The sequence below is a fragment of the Acinonyx jubatus genome, chromosome B2 (genome assembly GCF_027475565.1).
Source record: "Acinonyx jubatus isolate Ajub_Pintada_27869175 chromosome B2, VMU_Ajub_asm_v1.0, whole genome shotgun sequence".
Classification (NCBI taxonomy): Eukaryota; Metazoa; Chordata; class Mammalia; order Carnivora; family Felidae; genus Acinonyx; species Acinonyx jubatus.
The window spans coordinates 46,039,046-46,064,068 of record NC_069385.1 but is presented as its reverse complement, the minus strand read 5'-3'; the positions used below and the strand labels follow the sequence as shown (position 1 = coordinate 46,064,068).

The 25,023-nt window shown below is 37.9% G+C and overlaps 1 protein-coding gene across 1 annotated transcript; it reads right to left on the bottom strand.

The window, feature by feature from the left end:
* On the bottom strand, positions 1 to 24,989 carry GPRC6A (G protein-coupled receptor class C group 6 member A). The gene is made up of 6 exons (XM_015064695.3): positions 24,753 to 24,989; positions 20,814 to 21,117; positions 17,662 to 18,498; positions 10,783 to 10,995; positions 7,760 to 7,883; positions 1 to 5,232 (listed from the first exon to the last, which is right to left on the bottom strand). Exons 1-6 carry the CDS (start codon positions 24,944 to 24,946, stop codon positions 4,118 to 4,120), a joined length of 2,787 nt encoding a protein of 928 aa, XP_014920181.3. The 5' UTR covers positions 24,947 to 24,989; the 3' UTR covers positions 1 to 4,117.
* Between the last annotated feature and the right edge of the window lie 34 nt (positions 24,990 to 25,023).

The window sequence follows — 25,023 nt, the reverse complement described above, 5'->3', positions numbered from 1 at the left end:
AAAATCACAAGTGTATGTATATATTTAATCACTCTCTTTTTTAATATACACATATATTCCATGTATGTATGCATGATTTATTTAGAATTAAACTATACTTCTAAAATAAAAAATACAGAGTATTTAGCTACAAATCACACACAAAAATTAAAAATAAAACAACCTGTAAAATGTTGACTACTTACATCATGGTGAGTTGTTGGTTGGTCATAGAGTTATAAGTTCTTTTTTGTGAGTGTTCTTTTTGCTTAATTTTATTTTCTTATTTTTAAATAATATTTAGATATCACCTTTATAATAAAAAAGAAACACTTGATTCCAAAAGAAGTAAGCAAACTTAACTTATACCAGTTGAATCTATGAGCCTCAAAAGTTAACAGAGAAATGAAAAGTACAATAGTCATTTTCTTAGTTGTTTGTTTTACATGATGACAAAGATATAGTTTGGGCATCAAGAAGTTCAGAACTTAATTTCTTATGTTAAATAGCATTTTTTAAAAATTCTGGGATAATTGTTGAAAGTTATGTAACTGTAATAAAAGTCACAACTCTTATGAAACAATATTCCTTTCATTGTTGTATTGGCACAACAGTGCTGAGATTTCTGTTTTGTGTGATCACACTCAAGAATCTGGAAGCTCTCCTATAGCTTTGCTGTCATGTCAAAACTGTTTTCATATCAACAGAGCAATGAGTCAGTGAAATCACAAACAGAATACTCTTTTCTTAACACTTTCATGTACATCAGGATATTTTTTACCCTTAACAATTTTATGAGTCGTTTTCACAATGTTATATATGAATACATTTAGGATAAGCAGTAAACTAGGATTAATGTCGTGTGTGTGTGTGTGTGTGTGTGTGTGTGTGTTTAACATTCAATCCATGTTGGGGTAAGACTGTGGAAGATCCTTCTTAGGAAGGTAGGGGAATTTAACTTAACTCTGAAAATGATAGGAGATTATTAAATTTTTCTGAATAGGAGAATAACTTTGGAACTAACTTGAAAAAGATTGATCTGTGATGATGTATTCTATATATTAGAAGAGGAATCTTGGGGTAGAAACTAGTTTGGACTGTTTCAGCAACAGAGGTGTGGAGTCATGAGGGCCTAAACTGTGATGATGATAGCCATGGTAGTAGAGAGGAAAGGACAGCTGAGAGCATTGCTCCGAAAGAACTGATTGCTCACTGTAAAATGGCGAAAACACCAGAATATAAACTCCTCGAGAGGAGACAACATGTCTGGATTTTATCATTGTATATTCCCCATGCATAGAATCATGCCTGTTACATGGTAGGCCCTTGGTAAATGTTAGTTGTGTAAATTAAAATAAAAACAAGTAAATGCAATAGAATGTAACAGGTGCAGTGACGGAGGCAGAAAATAAGGCCTGGTAGGAGGAGAGATGCTAGAATTGTGTCTGGTGGATTAGCTAGAGTGTTCCAGGAGGACAGGGCAGAAAGGACACCAAGGCCAAGAGGAGAGGCAGATTCTGAGGCATGGAGCAGCATGGTGTGTGTACAATCACCAGAAGGTGGCCATTTCTCAAGGGTAACATACAAGGTAGGAAGGGACAGCAGTTGATACTGGACTTGGAGAGCCTGGGCGTCAGGATAAGGAGTTTTGACTTACTGCAGGTTTTAAGACAACCAAGTAACATAAAGAGGTTTTTATTCTAGAAATACATCAAGTGGAAGTGAGCGGAGGGCTTAGGGAGACCTTCTCTACGTTTGAAATAAAATGAGAGACCAGGGTCAAATTAGGAGGCTATTGTAACCATCTATGAAAGAGATGGTAAGGGGCCTAGATTAAGAAAATAATAACAGGAATAGAGATCTTGGCAAAGTTCTGAAAAAATTCAGGAGTTAGAAGATAACAGGTAATGAATTAAAGGTGTAGAAGGGTGAAGCAGATGGTAGAGTCGAAGATGAATAGGATGAACCTCAGGGTTCCAGTGAGTCCACATGTGGTACGACATGCTGAGAAATGGAAAAAAGGAGGAGGAGCCAGGAGAAGGAAATGATGGATTGTCCTTGATAAGTCAAAATACAAGGGACAGTAGGTGGGCTGGTTAGAGTGACCTGGACCAGAGATGTGGTTTGGGGAGTTATCTAGGGCAAAGTTAATATACGAAGATGGATGATATTGTAGTGAGGGAGTATGATTTAGACTGAGGGTGGAACTCTGGTGAATACCCACATTCAAGAGCCACATGGAGGAAGACACATGGTCATGATGCCAGAATAGAACCCAAAGAGCCTTTGCATCAGATTGAAGAGTGTTGAATAATTGAAAGCTTTAGAAAATCATGTAGGGTATGAAGAAGGAGAATTTCAAGGAGGAGGAATTATACCACAAATGCCTATCAGATTCAAGGGAGGTGAAAGCTTAAAAATGACCATTGAATCTGACAGATAAAAATTCACAGGCAACTTTCTCTGAACTATTTTGGCAGAGTGGTGAAACTAGAAGCCAGATATCAGTAGGTTCAGTGGGTCAAAAGTCAGTAAGGACACTATTCCTTAACATTCAGTTGTGAAGAGGATGGAGAAATAGGGCTGTAGTTAAAGAGAATGTCAAGATTGGAGACAATGCTATTTTGTATGTTTATCTGTTTTACAAGGATGGGCAGCATTGTGAACATGGCATTCAAATCCTCATCACCCGCCCTGACCTATCCCCTGAGCTCAGAGTCTTAGATCCATATGAATGCTTGATATATCTTGAAATTACTCTAAACCAGTCTTTTTCCTGCACTGCACATTTCCTTCAATAAACCAAACTAGAAGCTTATACTTCATCTCTCACCAACTATTTCAGGTAAATTACCACTTCTTATATAGCAGAATACATATTCATATTCTTTATTCCCTGGTGTAGATCATAATCCTATCCCAATTAGACTCCATCCTCTACCCTATATTAAAGTGATCTTCCTAAAATGGGACTTTGAACCTGTCATCTTTCTGCCAGATGCTTTTATGACTTTCTTACCACAAAATAAAGACCTAAGTTCCTTATAAAAGAACTCCACAGGTGCCTGGGTGGCTCAGTCGGTTAAGCATCTGACTCTTGATTTCGGTTCAGGTCGTGAACTCGTGGTTCATGACATCAAGCCCCTCATTGGGCTCCACACGGGCAGTGTGGAGCCTGCTTCAGATTCTGTCTCTCTTCTCTTTCTCTGTCCCTCTTCTTCTCTCTCTCTCTCTCTCTCTCTCTTTAAAAATAAATAAATAAACTTAAAAAAATAACTCCAGTCTATGGTATTCATTCATGATGTAATCTCTACATCCAAAAGAAGACTCCTCTCTAGTAATACCAAATGACTGTACTCCCCCTGGCACACCTTCTTGACACACTTGCTGCTGCTGCTCCTTGCTTTCCCCCTTTTTCTAGAACAGCTTTCTGACTTTCTTTGATTAGCTCTCACTCATCTTTCAAGACTCCCCCTAAACATCATATCCCACATTTAGCTTTCTTTGAAGCTCTCTCATCATCCCCCAGGGTGGCTAAGTACTCCCTTCACTATCCTGTCACAGTGCCATCTGCACAAGACAATCATAGAAATCCCCACACTCAAATGATGATATCTGTATGTGACTGTCTTCCTGGATTTTGAACTCCTTGAGGTCAGAAATGATGCTTTGATCCTCCTTGTGCTTTTGTATTTAGCATGTCACCTGGCTCATGGTAACTGCTCAAATGCTTGTTCAACTGAACTGAGCCCTGGAGGTGGGAAGCTAAAGATGCTTAGGGCAGAAGGAGGACCCATATGAAAAGGTCTGAGAAAAGGAGATAGAGGACACAATGAGCATGATATATGATGGGCTAATTTCAAATAGGAAAGAGACCTTTAACTATGTGTCTAAGAAGAAGGAGATAAAGATGGAGACAGATGGAGGTGATAAGGAATGAAGGCATTTCCAGGCTGAGGGTACTATTTTCTTTGTTAAAGAAGTGGTTGGACAGAGGGAGTGTTCAACCAAAAATTGGTGAACACGGTGGCAGTGAAGAAACACATAGAATATATTTGTTGGGAAACAAATGCACATTTTAAACACAGAGACCCTGGAGACATTTTATTCCAGAACATGCCATTTCTTAAGGACTCCTTCAAATACTTGAAATTCTTTTCCGAGGCCAAGTTTTAGACATACTTGCAGCGTTTTCTCTGCGTGTGTGTGCAGATGCCTGTGCCCGGATATCCCTGCTTTCCTGCCAGGCTGCAGGCCTGCCACCGGAGCTGGGATTGGTCGCTGTGATGTTGCTGCTAGAGGAGTCCAGGGAAACGTGACTCATGGCAAGGCTGCTTGCGCTGTGGGAAGAGTAACTGTAAATCATCTTGAGAAAGGCAGATTTTGTGTTAGTCTCCTGCTTATAAAGAATAACATAGCATTTGGGGAAGAATGTGCAACACAGGATCCCATAGTTCGATATTAAAATAACGATAATCTCCACAGCTGGTAAATATTTACCAAATGTGGTAGCATAGACGGGGACGAATGTGATCCAAGCTATGAAATAAATGAGCATGCCAAATGTTATGAATTTGGCTTCATTGTAATTCTCGGGTAGTTTCCTGCCTTTGAAGGCAAATATGAAGCAAATGAAGGCCAGGATGGCAATATAGCCCAGCATGATGCCAAATGCAAGGATGGATCCCTCCTCACATTCCAGGATAATGACTCTGGGCAAGGAGACATTCTCTTCCACAGCAGGTGCTGCAAAGATTAGCCAGATTGTGCAAATGGCAACCTGGATACCTGTGCAAGTGAAGATGATGGGGATGGGTTTATAGAGGCACTTCAGGAAGTTCTGCAACTTGGGGTCGAAGCTGAAGGCTAGCAGAATTTTCAGGGACTTCACCAAAATGCAGGAGATGCAGAGAGTGAAGCTCACACCAAAAAATGTCTGCCTGGTTTTACACGTGAAGTCTTGTGGTTCTCCAATGAAAAAGCCCGTGCTGGCAAAGTTGAGGAAATGACAGAGAAGGATCACATAGCAGACCAGCAATCCCCCGGACGATTTCACAACAGGTGTGTTCAGGTTTCTTGTAAATATTATGCCAATGGCCAGAACAAACATGATTCCTAGTAGGGAGAGGGCCAGGAGCAGTATGGCCAAGGAGTCATTCCAACTGAGATACTCCACTTCCTTTTCAAAGCATGCTGTGCTCCTTACAGGGGCCCACTGAGTTTCGTTGTTACATAAAAGGCAGTGATCCATATCTAAAAGACAGAGATTCAGATACATTGCAAACATTTAAGCCAGGTGATTGATTGTCCACAATGATGCTACAAATGAGACTCCTTCTTAGTAATAGTGCGGACTATTACTAAGGGATATAGATAATTGTCACATTGGTTGACAGAACCCAAAAGAACCCAAAAGAAGTTGAGAGAAAGTGTGAGGGTGAGGGAAGAAAAAGAGGAGAAGAGAAAGCAAAAAACCCAGGTGGGCTGTGAGTCTTAAGGGAATCCATATACTCAAGATAGATGCCAGCCTCTTATGAACTTGCTATTATAGGTGGCAGTTCAGGGACTCTGTTAAGAAGGGCTTTGAAATATGGGCGCCTGGGTGGCTCAGTTGGTTAAGCATCCAACTTTGGTTTCAGCTCAGATAATGATCTCAGGGTTCATGAGATCAAGCCCCGCATCAGTCTCTGAGCTGACAGCACACAGCCTGCTTGGGATTCTCTCTCCCTCTGCCCCTCGCCCTCTCAAAAATAAATAAATAAACTTAAAAAAAAGAAGGGCTTTGGAATCAAATGTATCTCAAGTCCCTTTCTCTATCACTTTTAATTCCCTTAATCTTGACTAAGTGAATTGAACTTTCTGAGTCTATTTTCAAATCTTTAAAAAAGCAAAAAAAAAAAAAAAAAAAAAAAAGGCTCTGCCTCACTGGGGTGCTGCATTCGATGCCCAGAATAAATGTAAACTTCTTTGTGTGGAGTGTTACACATAGTAGACACTAAATGTAGTAAGAACTGCTATTATAAATAAGGCTGCAGTTCTTTTAAAAGCAGAGAAAATATGGCTGGGTCACCCTAAAAGCTCTCTAAAAGTGAGATAACACAGGATTGTAACCACTTCAATTGATGAAAAATTAAAGTTTATTTTTTTTCTCTAGGACGTCAGTAAACTTGTCAGTAAACATGTCAGTAAACTCACATGTGCAGTGATAAGCTTAAAACTGATTTTGGCTTATTCTGATGGCAGAGAAGGAAGAGTTGATATCAGAGTGGAGTCCCTGGGAGTGTGATTGCATTTGCTCTCCATTTTCACCCCTTAAAGGTGGGGTCCCCCGTATTGCCAAAGGGCGCTCCCTGGGCATCCATCTGAGAACACTCCACAGTGCCCATTCATTTTTATATAGGGCCTGCATTCCCTTCTTCGTTAACCTCTAAGTCACGTTGTGTTTCTGTTTATGAACTTCATTACCTCTCCAGCCTCTTCCTCTTTCCAAACCCTGTTTCCCTACAAAAGCGGTTCTTCTCTGTCCTCCCCTAACTGCCACTGCTACTGTGTGCCATTTTCTTCGCTTGTTTGGCGAACGTTTAATAGCCTTGTCTACGTACGAGAGCTGTGTGCTGGAGACAGAGAGAAAGACAGGAGATGATGTCTTTTCATATCACCCTAAATCTTTGCTTTTCCTCCAAAGGAAAAGCAGTCTTCTACACTTATTCTTGCCTTGGTTATCAAAAGACAGCCCAAATTGTATTTTGAAAATTCTTGTGTGTCTTTATGGGAAATAAATGCGACACACTCTTCCAGCATTTTTATTTATCCCACTCTGCAGACAGTTGGTAGACATTGCCTGGAAAATCTCTCTCCCCCACAATTACCTAACTGTGTGCACAGCAGAGCCCATCTCAGGTTAGGAGAAGCAGCATTTTTGTGAGATAGCCACAGAACAAGACTATTGGAACGTTTATATTGCGATACTTCTCCCCTTGGAGTCAGTGAGAAAAAAGAGTAAGCATCTGAGAGCTGCTCCAGTTCTCAGGTTCACAACTTTTATAGATGAGTAGGGATGCGACAATAAACAAGGGAATACGATGCTTTTAAAGTATGGATTTTGAAGTCAAAATTTGACTCCAGGGAAACTGCTGATTGCTCCTTTTAAGACCCTGAGGCTGCTGACCTTGTTCTTTACTTTGTATATTTTGCACTGATCTTGTGAAATTGTTAAAGACAGGTTAGGCAAATAATCAGTTAGTAGCAGCTCATCTTTGTTAATAGTTTATCCCCTTGTCTCACAGAAGGCTTTTTTTTTTTTAGGCTTTACTGTTTGCTGCCTTTTGGTAGGAATAATGAGATCTCCAGGGTATGCACACCCCTGGGTTTTTATCATGCTCAGTTTAGCTAATTCAACACTTATTTAATTATAGTTATTGTGCCCCAGTTACAAGACCGGCATGTCCATGTGGGGGATAAACAGACAAAAATTGGTGGAGAAATCACGTTGTTTTGAAAGATGCAAGAGAGGAAGTCTAGTTGAACAGATGACATCTTCCCTTGGAAGTGAAGTTACTTTTATGTCTCTATTAGGTATTGGTTGTGCATCTGCTGATATAATAGAGCAAATTCCAAGATAAAATGAAATTTTACTGGAATTTAATCTAGCAAGAGCATGAGATGCTTTTTTTTTTTAAATGAAAATGTAAGCCAAAATAGGATTCATGTAAAAAAAATAGTCAGCCTAGAAGAAATGCTTCTGGTGATTCACTGTACATGGTGTAGTGACTATAATTACCTGTCTGGTTACTGTAGTGATTTTCAGGACAGTTCACACATTCATAGCAGCAGATATGTTGACTTCTTGTAGTTTTCTTCATTTGCCCAGGACTGCACTCCTTGGAGCATTTAGACTGAATTTGCTGCAAAGTGAAAGAAATTTCAAGTATATTTTTAAAAGATTTATTTTCCTAACTAACCTTGATTGATTTAAAGATACATTTACTAACTAGTATTTTGGTCTCTCCCTCTCTTGTTTTTAAAAAGCACAATAGAATTGTTTTGTCATCTGGAGGCATGTGAACAAGTTTAAAAAGCAGAAGATACTTCAGGTAGTGAAGCTGCCTTAGGAAGAAGTACTTTTGTCACCTTAATAACTTCTGAAAGCAAATAAGGGAAATTAGCTCTTTCAGAAAGTCCCTAGCAGAGGAACAAATGTGTAGTGATGGAACTAAAGAAGGAAATCATGGCCTGGAAATTTCCAGTCATGTGTTGTATAAAGAGTTCAACTATATATGAAAAATAGTAACTTAATGGACACTTTTATATTCTTTAGAGGAAGGTTATTAATCATGCTGTCCAAGGACTTTGTCCAGTCTAAGCTTAAAAACAAAAGAGTGGAAATTTTGAACTTAAAGCTATTAAAGTATTAGTGAAAAAGGTAACCCTAGATATATAAATAATATTTTAGGCATGCCTATAATTAGGCATGTCACAATGTAAATCATATGTAGCATCCTAATTTTACGGAGCGCTCAGTTTCCAATTTAACTAATAATTCTTTGTACTTCAGCTATGCTTTTTTTCCCCATTCACAGTCCCTTTCTCATGCATAACTTGTGAAGTAAATCTGTTACTGTCTTACCTTTCGAGATACCAAAGCAGAATGGGTAAATGAAGCTTTCTCTAGATTCTCTTAATAGCTGTTCCTGAGCCAGGAACACAATCCAATGACTAAGCTAACTGGTCTTTTCTCTGGGAGATGAAAATGATCTGGCTGGGAAAGAAAAAGTAGCCAAGATTCAGTACCCCTGAGTCCACAATGGTGGTTTTCTTCTTCTCAACACAGTTATTCCTGATCTGGGTTATCAGTAGGCAGGACATCACTGGGGGTAAAGGAGAAATATTCTCTTCCCTTATCATAAGATACAGCAAAGACATTCTAAAGTCTGGTATTAATAACTTTGGGATAGCAAAAGATTTGGGATTATCTGATGTTTTGGACTTGAGCTAGGAGAAAGGAAGGTACATATGGAAGAACAAGAAATCTTGTGGGGTTGGAAGAAGAGGCAAGGGGGAGGGGAAGGTAGTAGGAGATGAGGTCAGGTAGGTCCTAGTGGCAGGTCATGTAAGGTTTTTAAAGATATTGGCTTTTACCCTAAAAGAAACAGGATGTATGGGAGTGTTTTGAGTAGAGTATTATAGTTTATAGGATTACTCTGTCTGCTGCTTTAAGAATAGACCACAGTGAGTAAGAGTGGAAACAGAGAGCAGTTAGAAGACTACTGTCTTATTCTGGGTGACAGGTGATTGTAGCTTGGACTGGAGTAGTAGCAGTGGAGTAGAGAACAAAAGGTGGTAAGATTCTAGGCCCATTTTGAAAGTGAAACTTAGATTGGATATGAAGCATGACAAGGATTCCACCAGGTTTTTCCACGAACAACTAAAAAGAAATTGCCATTTATTGAGATGAGGGTAGGTTTGGGAGCTCAGTTTTGGAGGTAATCAGTCAAGATGACTATTAGACTCCAAGGTAGAGATGTCAGTTGCACAGTTGTATATTTATTAGGATTGAACTTCAGAAGATAAAAAGCTGGGAGTCATCTGCCTTCTCTATTAATGAATGACATTATTTAAATCATGAGCCTGGATGAGATCACTAAGGCAAAGTGTAGACCCAGGAAAGGAGTAGTTCTGAGCTCTGGATAAGCCAATATTTATAGGCAGCTGGAATGATAAGGAGCCAGCAAAGGAGACTAAGAAATAGTGGCCAGAGACAGAGGAAGAAAATCAAGGGACTGTGGTGTTGTGGGAACAATAAAGAGCATTTTACAGAGAGGAGAATAATTAATTACTAATAATTAGTGAGATGATTTTTGGATTTGTTAACATTGGTGAACTAGGTAGAAAGAATTTTGATGGATTGGAAAGAGTTCAAAAGAATTATGGGAAGAGAGAAATTGGGGCCAGTGAATGTATCTAAATTTCTCAAGGAGTTTTGGTGTCAAGAGAAATAGAGGAATGGGCAGTACATAGAAGGAGAAGTGGAGGATCAATGGAGTTTTGTTCTTTTTTTGGAACATGGAAGGAATAACAGCATATTTATATCACTATGTAGATAATGGAGAAGAGAAAATACTTGAGGATGTGGGAGAGAGTGGAGAATTGCCAGAGCAGTATCACAGAGTAAGTGGTAAAGAGTTGGGATCCAGAGATCAAGGGAGGAGCTGACCTTGGCCAGGAGCAGACAGCCCATCCATAGTGCTGGATGGAAGACAGATGTGGTGGCAGGGGAACACTGCTGTTCTCTTCTGAGTGTTTCACTTTTGTTAGTGACATAGGAAGAAAAGTCACCTAAAAGTGAAGATGGGGAAGATGTGTTGGATCAGAAAAGGGAATAAAAATTATGAAATAGCTATCTAGGAAGGTAGGTGAGTTAATGGACTAAGTAAGGTAATAGTCTGATTGCCCAACAGTGCTAAGGGCCCACTGGAAGTTAGAGATCATGACTTTGAAGTGAGAACAGTCAACAAGGTGCTTTTGGCTTTGTTTTTGTTTTGCCAAGTTCAAGTTCAGCTACACGGGGGCTCTACTGATTAGGCAAAGAGTTGAGTTTAACCAGGATTATGCTCTAGTCAAATGAGTATGATAAAGAGAGCATGTACAAGGGGTGACACACAAGTTGACCATAGCTTTTAAGGAGGGAAGATGGGGACAGTAAACAGGCAGTAGGATCACTGGAGGTCCTGGTGGGGTCAAGGACTTTTGCAATTGAGGTACTAATTTGATTTGAATGCTATAAGCAGCCTACTGCAAAATTACCTTAAGATTTCTGAACTCATTTTTTGTTTCTTGGTCTGTGATGACGAAGACATCATTCTTCAGATCATATTGTGCTATCTTGGTGATAGTCAGGTGACCATCAATCTCCTTCCAGAGCACAACATCATATCCAGTATTCATATCCCCATGAGCATCAAAATGAAATGAATTCCCTTCATCAGTGAATGTCACATTTTTTAGTGCATCAAGTAACTATAAAATAGAAAATAGAAACAAACATGAATAGAAATATGCATCCATTATATCCCAATTATAACACTGCCTTATATGGAATATCACTTAAAAGTAGAAAAAGGACATTCTGGATCAGTGAGTATGGTAACTAGTTGAGAAGGTTCTTAACTATCTGGCAACAATTTGACAATTCTAGCCTTATTTCTGCCAAAGTCTTGTTCTGTGAATCTGAGAAAGCAAGTTAATGTTTATGGAGAGTAGCTTCTCTAGCTTATAAAATTGGAATATGAGGATCTTCATTTTTTCACGTTGCACAATTTCAGGATAGGTCCTCTGGGGCAGTTGCCTGGGCTCTAATACAGGTTCTATATCTCATTAGTGATGTGGTCTTGACACTTAAATTTCTCTCTAGGTCCAGGTTCCCCATCTGTAAAATGAAGTAAATGAAACCTAGCTTATAGGGTTATTGTAAGGATTATATGTAATTAAGCATATAAGGAGTTTATCCCAGTATTGGGGACAGATTAAGATTAGTAAAGGGTATATTAATATCTGTTAACACTATTAGTTAGCTAATAAGGACATTGTGCAAATAAATAAAAATATTTTGAGTCTATTAATTATGTCACCTGATGTTCATATATTACTTGATAATACTCAGAAGTGTGATATCCTTCTTCTCCATAACAACTCAATGAAACAAGTGAACAGAGATCATCTTCCTCCTTTCTTAGGTGAGCACCATCAGCAAAGGGGTGAGTGGACTTAATCTGAGGACACACATTTTGACTTTCAGGTCTTTCCATTGCACCTAACAATATTTTAATTCAAGTCCTCCATATTGTATTTTCCATCTGACTCAAAAGCAGTTATCGATGTGTCATCTGGAGCTACCGGAGGCAGGAAAATTCATTCTTTCCTTCTAGTCACAGTTGGATCCTTGGCCAAGCCTGAGTGGGTAATCCAAACCAGTAGGTGTTATGCTCACCATCCGCAAAATGAAGGCTAAGGGGACAGACATACAAACATGGGACAGTCCAGTGACAACAGCACCCTGTTCTCAGGACATCTCCCACCAGAGAGGTTTAGCTCGGGGTATAAGGTACTGCCAGTACCTGCCTTCTAAATACATCCTTTGTTACTCATTTGGTTGGAGGTACAGATATTATTATCTTCAGTGGTTTTCAAATCTGTTTCAGTGATTGAGTATAAAGTGACCTTTCCAATGTAATTCACAAAATGATTTTTTTTTATTTCAGAGGAAAGAAATGCAATGAAAAATTACTTGTCCTGTTACCGAGTTCGTACATGAGAACTTGTATGTAAAACAGCTAGGACAGGAAATGTTTTACTGACAAATGAGGCAGCTGTATTGAGATTGTGCTGCAGAGGAAGATCGCTGTTCTGGGAGAGAGAAAAACACTGCTCCGCCATTAACTTGATATATAATCACGGCTAAGTAAATACCCTTTCTGGACACACTGGGCCTACTCATCTAAGTCTATGATGTTATGTGGTTCTTGTTGAGTGCAAAATCTGGAACGAGGCAGAAATTATTCTATTCGAATAGAATTATTCTTCTATTCCTTATCAGTTCGTCTTTTATGAATGTTTCTTTCCTTCAATTTTTGTTTTGGTCAATAGACTATAAGAAAATCAAGCTATATTTTAAGGTAAATGTATTAGTCACGATAGGCAGGTCAGTGACCAAATGTCACGTTAGTAAAATATATGAGTATATGTATTAATTTTATTATATGTTTCCACAGATTTCTTAGTTCTCTTAATGAATGTAAAATAGTTAGTATTACTTTAAAGAAACAGGATATCAGGGGCACCTGGGTGGCTCAGTCAACTAAGCATCTGCCTCTTGGTTTCGGCTCAGGTCATGATCTCACAGTTCGTGAGTTCCAGCCCAGTACTGGGCTCTGAGCTGACAGTGCAGAGCCTGCTTGGGATTCTGTCTCTTCCTCTCTGCCCCTCCTCCACTCTCTCTGTGTCTCAAAATAAATAGACTTAAAGAAGCAGGATATCAGATTTAACATGGTGGAATTAACCAACAAAAGCTTTTTCTAGCAATTGCCTGGAAGAAAAAATATGAAGGGAACAAAAATAAAAGAGGAAGTAAGGACCCACTGTCAGTGTTTCCACCTCCACCTGTGTGTTGATTTTTTTTTCTGTTCCCTCCTTAAGCAATACACACATAAACCCCAGTAACTCGGTTCTTTAGGAAGCATATCCTTTTCCTCTTTTGAGTTTGAACTATAATTTCTACTTGTTTTTCCCTGCACTTAATTAGGTTTTCTGGCACATATACATTCTGTAAATAGCGATAACGGTGTATGAAGTACCTAAGCCAACATAACTATGCTTGTTCTCACAGGAGAGAGGGTGGAGGCAAACAAAACAGTGCATTCGTTACCTGTTAATTAAAACACAACGTTTGCTCTGGATTAAGGTAAATTTTGAACATTAGTGCTCTGGTTACTAAGCTCTTAAAGGCTTTTTCCAGCACTTATTTATTTATTTTCCATGGAGACTCTGAAAGTCGCTATAAATTGACACCATTAAAACAGTAAGAGTTGCGTTTCCATGATTATATAACTCACCCTGTGTATGGCAATGACCTGCTTTTGAGAACACAAAGCCAGGGGGCCACACCAACTAAGCTGTTGTTGGTAATGCTGTTTTCCATTTCCCTGACTGCTGCAATGTCCACGTCTTCCTAAGAAAGCTGTGCTTGTGGGTGAATTAGAGAGAGCAGAGGAAGCAGCCTTGCATCCCTGTCTGGTGCCCAACCCATGTCTTTTTCTTCTGTGAAATTTTCTGTACTGTAGCAGAAAGCACCCTGGGCTAAGGCTGGGATAGTCTCACTGCTAACTGTGTGGGGGACCGTGGGCCAGACCCTCATTGTGGAGGCCCCGTCCGTCTCTAAACTGCCACAAGTCTCCATCACTGGTAACATTTCCTCTTGCCACTTCTTTAAGATGGAGTGTAAGAGGGGCGCCTGGGTGGCTCAGTCGGTTGGGCGTCTGACTTCGGCTCAGGTCATGATCTCGCGGTCCGTGAGTTTGAGCCCCGCGTCGGGCTCTGTGCTGACAGGTCAGAGCCTGGAGCCTGTTTCAGATTCTGTGTCTCCCTCTCTCTCTGACCTTCCCCCATTCATGCTCTGTCTCTCTCTGTCTCAAAAATGAATAAACGTTAAAAAAAATTTTTTTTAAAAAGATGGAGTGTAAGAAACACAAACCTGTGGACCTACCAGAATATTATAGAGGTTAGAGATCATATATGTCAATGCCTGGTATAGTCGCCCTCAAAAATTGTTAGTTATTATTTTCCTTATCACTTCAGAATCACTCTCTTCTCAGCACACATTTCTTCCGTTGCTACACCTGAATGTCTCATAAGTTCTTCGAATTCAACATTTCCAAAACAGAATCTTTAATACTTCTCCTCCCCACCAAACCTCTACATTTTTATGTTTCCTTCTCAACAAAGTCATCAAATGTCCAAATGTGGAATCACTTGCAGCATCTTTGCTTCTCTTTGCATCTTTTACACCCAGTCTATCTACAGATGCTCTTCATTCTTCCTCTTACACAACCATGTATGCATCTCCATCCTCACTGTCACACACAGTGCTTGTAGTACTTATACCTGGAGTAGAAGCCATCCTTATTTTGTGACTGGATTACCAAATTGATCCTTCTGCCTCTAGGCTTGTATCCTCTGAGCAGTGCACACCACAGTGGAAATGAAATGCTACTTCTGCAGTGAAAAGCAGATCAGAACACTGTCCTGTCTCAAAATAGATTTAATTGGCTCGCTTTGCTCTATCAAGTCCAAACCTTTAAACACAGTTTGCAGCCTTTCTATTGAAACGATGGTCCCTGGACTAGCAGTATCAACATCACCTGAGAGACTGTTAGAAGTACACAGAATTAGCAGATACATGATATGAGATTCCCAGGCCATTCAACTGCAAATCAAAATTTGAGATGCTCTGATTCATTAGACCCTGATGTTGGATCCTTCCTCTACTTTCATTTACCTGTAGTTTCCACAAGAAACTCCAATTCTGTGACACTATCTACTTACCCCTGAAGATGCCATACTTACCCTCCCTTCTCAGATCTTGCTGGAGTATTTGTGTCCTAACTCCTACCCATCCATCATATTCTCCAGAGACGTATGGTCTTTGGAGAATGTTTTCTGAATTGCTAATACTGGATTGGTTGCCTCAGTTAAGTGCTTCGCTGCCATTTTGTGTCTCTATGAAACATAGTAATGCATCATTCTGCATTGTAATCAACTCCTTAATTGGTTGATTGTACACACCAGTGGACAGATGACTCCTTCAGGAAGAGAATTGTCTTGTTTTCCCTAATACTTTCAACACTCAACATTGAACTAGAGCATTGAGACATCCAATAAATGTTTGCTAAATATATGTACACATGGGAAGTTTGACTATAAGTCTGTCATCTCACATGCATCACTTACTACTTTCTATATCATCATAAGTAAAGGAAAACAAACAAACAAAAACCCTAAATCACTGTTTACAACAAGGAGGTGGTATCCTCATGCACATCTGAGAAACATCAAAACTGTATTGAAGTAAAACAATCCTGACTGTGCTTTTCCTGAATACTTCTCATAGGTGTCACCAAATGTGGAGCCAAAGTAAGAACTGTCCCCAAATATTGGGAAAAACTCCTTTAAAGTTATTTGAATATAAAATTATCTAGAAAGTAATATTTAGATATTAGTGAATCTTACCAGGGGACAAAATAATCTTTAGGAATGTATCATCGATTAGTGACCCTAGATACTGCTGATCTTTTAAATTTGAAGTCTATGGAGATTTCTTCATAAAAATTATTTGCATTGTTTGTCCTACTGAATCTGGCACAGATGTGGTTCACTCACGTTGTGATCAAAAGAGCAAGTCACTCACATGTTCTTCCTTTCCAGTCTATTTCCTGTTTGTTTCTAGGTAACCAGGCTCCCAGAGGGAATAAAGAATAACCCCAGGCTCCTACTGTTTAAACAAAACATTTTAGAAGACTCTGCTTAGATTATACTTTCCCAAGTCTTTTCCTCAGAATGTTTGAGATTCATTCCTGATTTAAAATACTTTCCCAGATCTTTAGTGGATAAATAGTCCTTGCTATTTTTATCTATCCTTCCTTAGAGGCTCTTTATGTCTCCTCCCCTTTATCCTGCCTCTAGGATTGTCTAATTTCTATGACTCTTTCTCAACCTCTCATTCTTAAAATTTCATGTAGTGGTTTCATTATTGTGGACCACTTCATTTGTAGTTTTTATCAATCCCTGATTTAAGTTTTCTATTACAAAGAGTATACTTTCAAACAGACATCTTAAAATAGCTAGGCATATATATATAGATATATATACTATATATATCTAGGCATATATATATATAGGCATATATATATATAGATATATATACTATCTAAAATATATATATATAGTTATATACATATAACTATAGTTTTAATTTAAAAAATCCTAATCTCTAGTCTTACCTCCTTATTAGTTTTTTTTTGCCTTGCATTTACAAGATCAAAACTGGTTTTAAAATGAGAAATTTAAAACACCCTATACCATCACATGATCCACCCAAATGTAAGCGGATGACCTTAGACCTTGGTGCTTGTGTTTGGGACTGTTTAAAGTAAAAATGACAAAAGTAGAAATAGTCTGCCCTGCATACTCCCGTATATGGTAACACTTGAGTCTTACTTCCTTTCACCTTCTTTTCCCTTACACATTTATAATAAATATATTTTTGGGACATGATTCTGCATCAAAACAGACAAGTTTGGCTTTGAGTACACAGTATTGAGAAATCTGTTTTTAATGAGTAAAATTTATCATCATATAAGGCAACAATTTGCTTTCAAATGCCTTGTTTATCGGCATTTAAAAAACACAATGGAAAATTTTTACTAAAAAGAGCCACATTAAGCTTTAATTTGAGTTTCTACAAACTAATCAAAGAGAAGAAATGAAAAGATGTCTTTTACCGACAATTAGTGGTTCATTTCAACCGGAGATATCATAAGAATTGTTATGATTTATCTAACAATGTTCATTTGAAAAGACTGGAGTCCTAAGGAGGCTGTTCTAAGTAAAAGTCATAACTGGAGGCTTTAAACCAACAAAAACCAACTATAAACCAACAAAATCCCATGGAAAACAGAGGGCATGGAGGCAGAAGATCCAGACAAGAGTAATATTTCTAGTGTTTCTAGCTTTAGTTTTTCAACTGATAATATTTAGTGATAATAAAAATGACCGTTAAACATGCCTGGTCTTGTGTTTGTCAAGAGCACTAAAAGAGATAATTCATATGAAGCACTGAAAAACTACAAGATCAGATACAAATCCATATACTCACAAAAAATAATACTACCAACTGGATCTTCTTGGAAAATAAAAGAGCACTACTTTAGTGGGTCAGAGTAGTGAAGGTAAAATAACAACTCTATTATCCTCAAGAACAAAGAGCTAATGAGAGAAATGCATGTTATTTGAACACTTAATGTATCTACCTTCAAAAGGAATACGATTAAGACAGTTAATATAAATACTTGAAAATTAAAGCAAGGAAAGGAAGGATGGTAGGGGAATTTTCTTGAATGTATGAGTTAGTACCTCCCATGGTTGAAAGGCGTTGGGGTTCTGACAGTCGCGAGCTTGGCAGAGATCCCGAATGGCATAACCAAGAGCGAGTACTGCAAGCTGGATACTGTGAACAAGGCCTGGCTCAGTATAATCCCACAGGAAATCATTTCTCAGGGAGAAGTTCCTTTCTATATCCTTGTTAACCTTGTAGGCCAAAGTCCCCTGAGAATGGTTGGAAATGCACTGACTCAAATCACTGTCCTTGACATACGCACAAGCAGACAAGAGTGTGGCATATTCATTTAAGACTTTGTTATTATCACTGGAAAATATATGCAGATTTTGAAGAAAGGAATGGAAGGAAGACATATTCCCTCTTCTAAAGGTAAACCCTACAACTTTGCCAATCCTTTTAACATTAGGAATGGTTGTAATCTTGGTGGCCGTTGACCAGTTATCACTGGCAATCCATGTCTTATTTATATTCCTTTCTAGAGCTTTACTGAAGAGATTGAAAACATGGAATTGCCTCAGGAATACCACAATGACATTAACCTGGGCTTCTGCTATGATTTTCTCAAGTGTCTCATTGATCCTGACTTCGATGGTATTATCTGAGAGGAAGGCTGGGAGAACTTCTTTGAAAGCTATGCACACATTATTTGCTGTGGTCTGAACTGCAAAAGTGTTGAGGGCCATTCGTCCATAGTCATCATCTGTGGCTATGATGCCAATCCAGTTCCATCCAGACTTCTCAATCAGGTGGGCCATTGCTTTAGTTTGATAGAAGTCACTGGGCACAGTCCGTAAAAATGAAGGAAAGCGAATTTTGTCACTTAGGATTTCTGCAGTTGATTCATAACTCACCTGGAAATTGACAGAATCTTTTAGTTATGGTGCTGATGAACTCCAGGTGGCTGTTCATACTGGGTGTTCCCCTCTCATTTCTGTGAATTTCTGTAATCTTTTCCTAAATTCTCTGGTCTTTTATATTCTTCCCCTTCAATGAACTTCTCTGCTTTAGAGACAGTGTAAATCATGACATTTAGTAATTGTGTGCCAACTCTTTAGAGTCATCGCTCTTCAGTCATTTCTATTGTGTATAGTACAAGCTCTCTGTATAGTTCAGGCTCTATCTTATGCTTCCATCTACACTTCTATATCCATCTATATCTATCTTATATCTCAGGCCAAGGCCAATAGTGGATATTATTTAAATACTTAGAGATAAATATAGGAAAAATGCAGCTAGTCAAATAAACAGAATGCATTTTTAGGACACCCGGTATGTTCAACATTTTGTCTAATTGACAACTTTGGTGATTTTTATTCTAGGTCAGATAAGTCAACCAGCCAAATGATCATCTAGTCTAGGGGTCAGCACACTTTTTTCTGCAAAGGACCAGGTGTAAAGTATTTTAAGCTTCGTTGATCACATATGGTCTCTGTCATATCTTTTTTTGTTACAACCTTTCAAAAAAATGTAAACACCCTTCTTGATAGCTCAAGAGCCACATTTGATCTACATGCTATAGTTTTCTGACCTCTGATCTACTCAAACAAATAGCATTTTGAGATACCTACCTAATGTGGACAGAGTTTTGCTTGATTTACAGTTCTGGTGATTTTATTCTAGGGAGAATTACTACCTGCCACAGCTGCAAATGCACTGTGTCACTTGCTGAGTCTTTTTTTTTTTTCTATTACTTATAGCAGCCACCTGGTATGGTGGAAAGTCAGTAGGCTTTAGAGTCAGACAAACTGTCAGAATTCTGACTTCAATAAATTTGGGGAAGTTAGTTAATATTTCTTTACGTGTGAAATGATAGGATTCTTGTGAAGATTAAAGGAGAAAATTGAAATGGTTATTAGCACACAGTGGACAGTAACTAAACTTTAGTTTCCTGACATTGCTATGCTGGCCTCCATTTTGTACCTGGCATTGCTGTGCTCATCTGTATTTTGAGACCTGGGTTTCTGTAAAATCAGTGTCCCCTGCAGAGCCCCGTTTCCTTTTGTGTTGTCTGTCATGGAAATTAACTTTTTATATGAAATAATCATTGTTAAAAATAATGTACTTTTCTCATAGCATTATACATAGTCTAGACAATTTGAGCCAAAGCCTTATCTCTGAGATATTTAGGAGAATAATTCTGGGTTTTTTTTCATTATGGATATAAATTTTTTTTATCAACTTTACTAGGCTATATAATGGAACTCTCAGAGTCTTTCATGGATACAAGATCTTATTTACTCTAACTCCAGAAAGTTATATATTTTAAATTCTTATGCACATTTAATATATGATTTATATTTTTCTATCTGTTCACTTCTATCAGATGGCCATTTCCTGATAATCTGATTGTAATTATTTTTGCTTTCTAACTGTTGGCTTCTAATCTTCCTTGAGCCTAGAAAGCAGTGACCTAATGAGTTACAGAGCAATGTATTGAGAGTGAAAGCCAAGGCGACTTGCTTGACTCTGAGTAATATGCAGGACCTTGGTGAAGGGCTTTCAGAGGGCTTTTTGCTTACTTCTTGATTATTTATTGGCTTGCATTACAAGGAGATATATAGTTCCATAGTCTCTGCTAAAAGCTTCCCACCATACTCAGAAGAAAATGCAAATCCTACTACAGCTTACAAGATGCTGAATGACCAGCCCTTGCTTATCTCTGCAAATGCACTTCTTACTGTACTCCTTTCTATACAACTGATCTAGCTATACTGATCTTTTGTTATTCTTTGGACATTTCAACTTTGGACTTACTGTTTTCCCAGCATAGATATTGTCCTGCCCTCCTTGTCTTCCCTTGGCTGTCTTTTCTCATTCAACTTTCAGGAAGTCTTCCCTGACCTCCATGTCCCTTTACTTCTCAGTCTCCTCATAGCACCCAACTGGTGTTATTTCAGAAACAAGGCAGCTGAGGCCCTCAGAGATTTCCGTCTTATCCTAATCTCACTGAAAACTATCAGAAACTACACTTGGCAGGTGGAGGGGCGACTATAGTCCCTTAGTGCTCTACCCACTATACTATCCATAATAGGGCACATACCTTTCTTTAACTGAAGAAAGAGAAGGTTAAAGTAAGAGCAACTCCCCAGCTAGTTTCCTGGGTTACCCTGATCCCCTCATAATAAGGAATATGATCAAAACCAACCAAGGATAAAACAAAACCCACCTGTGGCATAAGCTGTAAATTCAACATCCTGGAGACAGCCATGGTTATTTCTGAGTAGCCAGCACCTATGACAGCCTTAACCCTTGGCATGTAGCTGGAATAGTCACATTTAAACTCCATGATTTCTCTGGAGCTGTTGAACTTAGAAAGAAACCTCAGAGCAGCTGCCATTGCCACTGTGACTTCTGTACAAGTGTCATAGATTTCATACCCCAGTTTGATTCCAGATAATAGTGTTGAATTATTGATCATCTCAATGCTGTGAATCATGGCAAGAGTTTGAAGAAAAATTGATATTTCAAACCTGTTGAGAAACAAATTTTTTAAAGCAATCAGAATAGAATTCTTCTCTAGACATGATGGTAACTCATTTGATTCACATCTCTGCCTTATAATAGACAATTTCTGGATCAGTGAGACTCAATTCTTAAAGAGCCTAAATTTTATTTTAAAAGAGTTCTTGATGGAAACTTTTCTAAATGGTATATAGTTTCTCAAATGGAGTCTGTGGAATAGAATTTAACTTGTTTCTGATTAATTTGGGGATCATTTGAATACTCAGTTTAGTATTCTGCAGTATGGAGATATGTCTGATTTTTGCTCCTTTTTGTAGTTAGATGTCACCATTTTATCACCGTCCAAGTATCTGCTCCTTAGACTCACTAGCCCACTGTCTTTTTTAAATATAATCTTTTGTGATTGGAAACCAATTTAATAAGACCTTCAGAATTATATATAAAATAGACTGTATAAGCTCAGTAGCTTTCTCCTAGATAAATGCACTATTTAAGTTCTGAAATATAGCTATTTACTCTTACAGTAGGTTTTCCCAGTTGACTTCTTGATTTGCGATTACTTCAGAGGATTGAGTTGCTTGATTACTGCTTTGTTGTTAAGTTTATGTCATCCACCACTGTATACAAAAGGTTACAAACAGCATCTAATATAAAGATTCAATTTTTTAATAATTAAAGGACAGTATTATTATTTTATTTTAATTCCGGTATAGTTAACATACAGTGTTATATTAGTTTCAGGTGTACAATGTAGTGATTCAACAATTCTATACATTAGTCAGCTCATCAAAATAAATGTGCTCTTGGGGCACTTGGGTGGCTCAGTTTGTTAAGAGTCAAACTCTTGATCTCATCTCAGGTCATGATCTCATGGTTCATGGGATCAATCCCCATGTAGGACTCTGCACTGACCGTGTGGAGCCTGCTTGGGATTCTCTCTCTCCCTCTCTCTCTGCCCCTCCCCTACTCTTACACACACTTTCTCTCTCTCTGTCTCTCTCTCTCTCAAAAAAAGATAAGTGTACACTTAATTCTTTCAACTTATTCAACTATCTCCCAACCCACCTTCCCTCTGATAGCGATTAGTTTGTTCTCTATAGTTGAGTCTATATTTTGGTTTGTCTCTATTTTTCTTTTGTTCATTTGTTTTGTTTCCTTTTTTTAAAATTTATTTATTTATTTTGAGAGAGAGAATGTGCTCTCACATGAGCAGGGGAAGGGCAGAGAGCGAGGGAGAAAGAGAATCCCAAGCAGGCTCCACTCTCAGCATGGAGCTGGACAGGGGGCTCAATTTCACCACTAGAAGATCATGACTTGAGCCATTACCAAGAGTCAAATGCTTAACCGACTGAGACACACAGGCATCCCTTGTTTGTTTTGTTTCTTAAATGAGTGAAATCCTACAGTATTTGTCTTTCTCTGACTGATATACTTCGCTTAGCATTATAGTCCCTAGACTCATCCATGCTGTTGCAAATGGCAAGATTTTATTCCTTTTTTATAGATGAAAAATATTCCACATATATGTATATATACATGCTTATATACCATGTCTTCTTTATCCATTCATAGAGGACAATATTATTGTTCAGGGTTTTGATATTTTTAACTTTTATTTTAATTCACTATGTTACGATAAAGTATTTGAATGATACTATTTGTCATTGTAGACTATCTAAAAGCAAAGTGTGGCAAATCAGCATTAAGTTTTTAATTTGAAGAAAGAAGCAAAAAAGAGAGAAAAGGTAAAATAATGAATTGTATGACAATATGTATAAGATTGGAGGGTCCCCACATGGTAGCTCCATGAAAGTCTAAACTTTGGTGTATTCACTTCAGTATCCCAACACCTAGAATAGGGCCTCATTAATGTAGGCACTTAATATATAGCTGTTTGGGGCACCTAGGTGGCTCAGTTGGTTAAACGTCTAACTACTGATTTCAACTCTGGTCATGATCTCACAATTCATGAGATCGAGCCCTTGTCAGTCTCTGCTCTGACAGTGTGGAGCCTGCTTGGGATTCTCTGTCTCCCTCTCTCTCTGCTCCCCACAACCCTCCTCCCCGCCTCAAAATAAATAAATAAATAAATATTTTAAAAAATATGTATGTATAGAGCTGTTTGATGCTAAATGAATACTGTTTCTTTCAGGGATTGTCAATAAGGTGAAAAGATATTCGATTCAGTAATTTTTTTTTCAGAATATATTTTCTTACTAGATCAATGATTTTTTAGTATTTTTTATCCTTAATTGTTAGCCTATAATTGCAGGTCTTCAGTCATTTTTTGAGTACCGATTTAGTGCTCTGAGAATCTTCATTAATTATTTTGAGGTGTTCACTGGTATTCCTGATAATCAACATTTAAGAAAACAGTAGCTCAAAGTGCCCAACTTCTAGGGAGAATGCCAGGAAGGAATCTTAGTGTGATGTGGGACCACATTTTATCTGACAGCATTCTTAGAGCACTTGGTAAATATGTTCTGATAAAGAAAGAAAAAAGGAGGGGGGGAGTGGGAAAGGAGGTTAAATTTACATACAAGAACATCAAGATAGAAGTAAGATTTCAGAGTTGGAAAAAAGCATGTGGATCAGATTGCCATAGCAACAGAAGCTGATGCTGCCCATGACCCTAGAAGTTATCCAGGAACTTATTTTACAAAAGAGAAAATTGGAAACTGTGACTCAAAGAATTTAAGTGATTTGCCCAAGTCTACAAAATGAGTTTGTCCCCAGACTGAAGTTAGAATTCAAATATCCTGCTGTCCTTAAAGAAAATCCATTTGTAACATCCTCTGCCCAGCTTTACTTTTCCCTAGTACACTGTGACACATGTCTTTTTTATAGCCAAGCTTTCAGCCGAAAGTGTTCATCAAAGAAGAAGGAACACTAAGTTGAAGTAGGATCCTAATTTATCATAAGAGAATTAGATTATTTCAAGAATGAAATGAATGCAGCACTGACAAAAATGCTGATGTAGAGAGATTTTAAATGTCGCCTATTTTAAACAAAGAACTAAATAAATAATAGATCTATGTTTAAAACAAAATGCGTATTGTAGATGATATAAACATAAGTAATACATAATAGAAATAATGTAATGTAAATTAATATATATTAATTTTAATATATTTTATATTATAATATAATATAATTATATAATATAATGTTAATATATAATTATATTACATTATAATATTAATATTATATAATCATATAATATAATACTAATATAATATAATTTTAATATATAATAAACATACATATATTTATAATATGTTTATGTTTATAAACATTATTTATAATAATATAAATATAAATGTGCTCTGTATGCTTGCAGTGGACAGGCTACAGTGTCTCCAGATGGTTTTCTCAAGTGCCTTCAGGGATTTTTTTAAGGCAAAATCCAAATAGATATATTAATGGAAAGCATTCATTGCCTCTGCACTTGGAGGTCGACTATACATATAGTGCTGATATATTTCTCTTTTAAGGAAGGATCGCATGACTATATGTAACTTAAAAATATATTAGTGTAAATTTTATTAAAATAATTTAAATGTTAATACAAGTAAATGTTTACATGCCCTAATCTCATAGTGTAATCTTGAAATTTAAATGTGTTCTCTGAGGCTTTACTCACCCAACACACTTCTGGATTTCTGGTTGTCTGGGATAGTCTTCTGAGGACAGCATTTTTTCATGAATGGCAAATAAACCTCCAATTATGACATGCCCTGGAGAAGTGGCAGCCACGAAGTCGTCAGGGGTCTGGCAAGTCTGGGAAGTAGCAAGAGGAATCACAAAACAGGTAATCAGTATAATCAATAGTGCCATGCTTCTCTCTCATTTGCTCAGTTCATGTGAGTTCTTAGGAATCATTAAGCTCACAGAGTGCCAACAACATGGTTCCT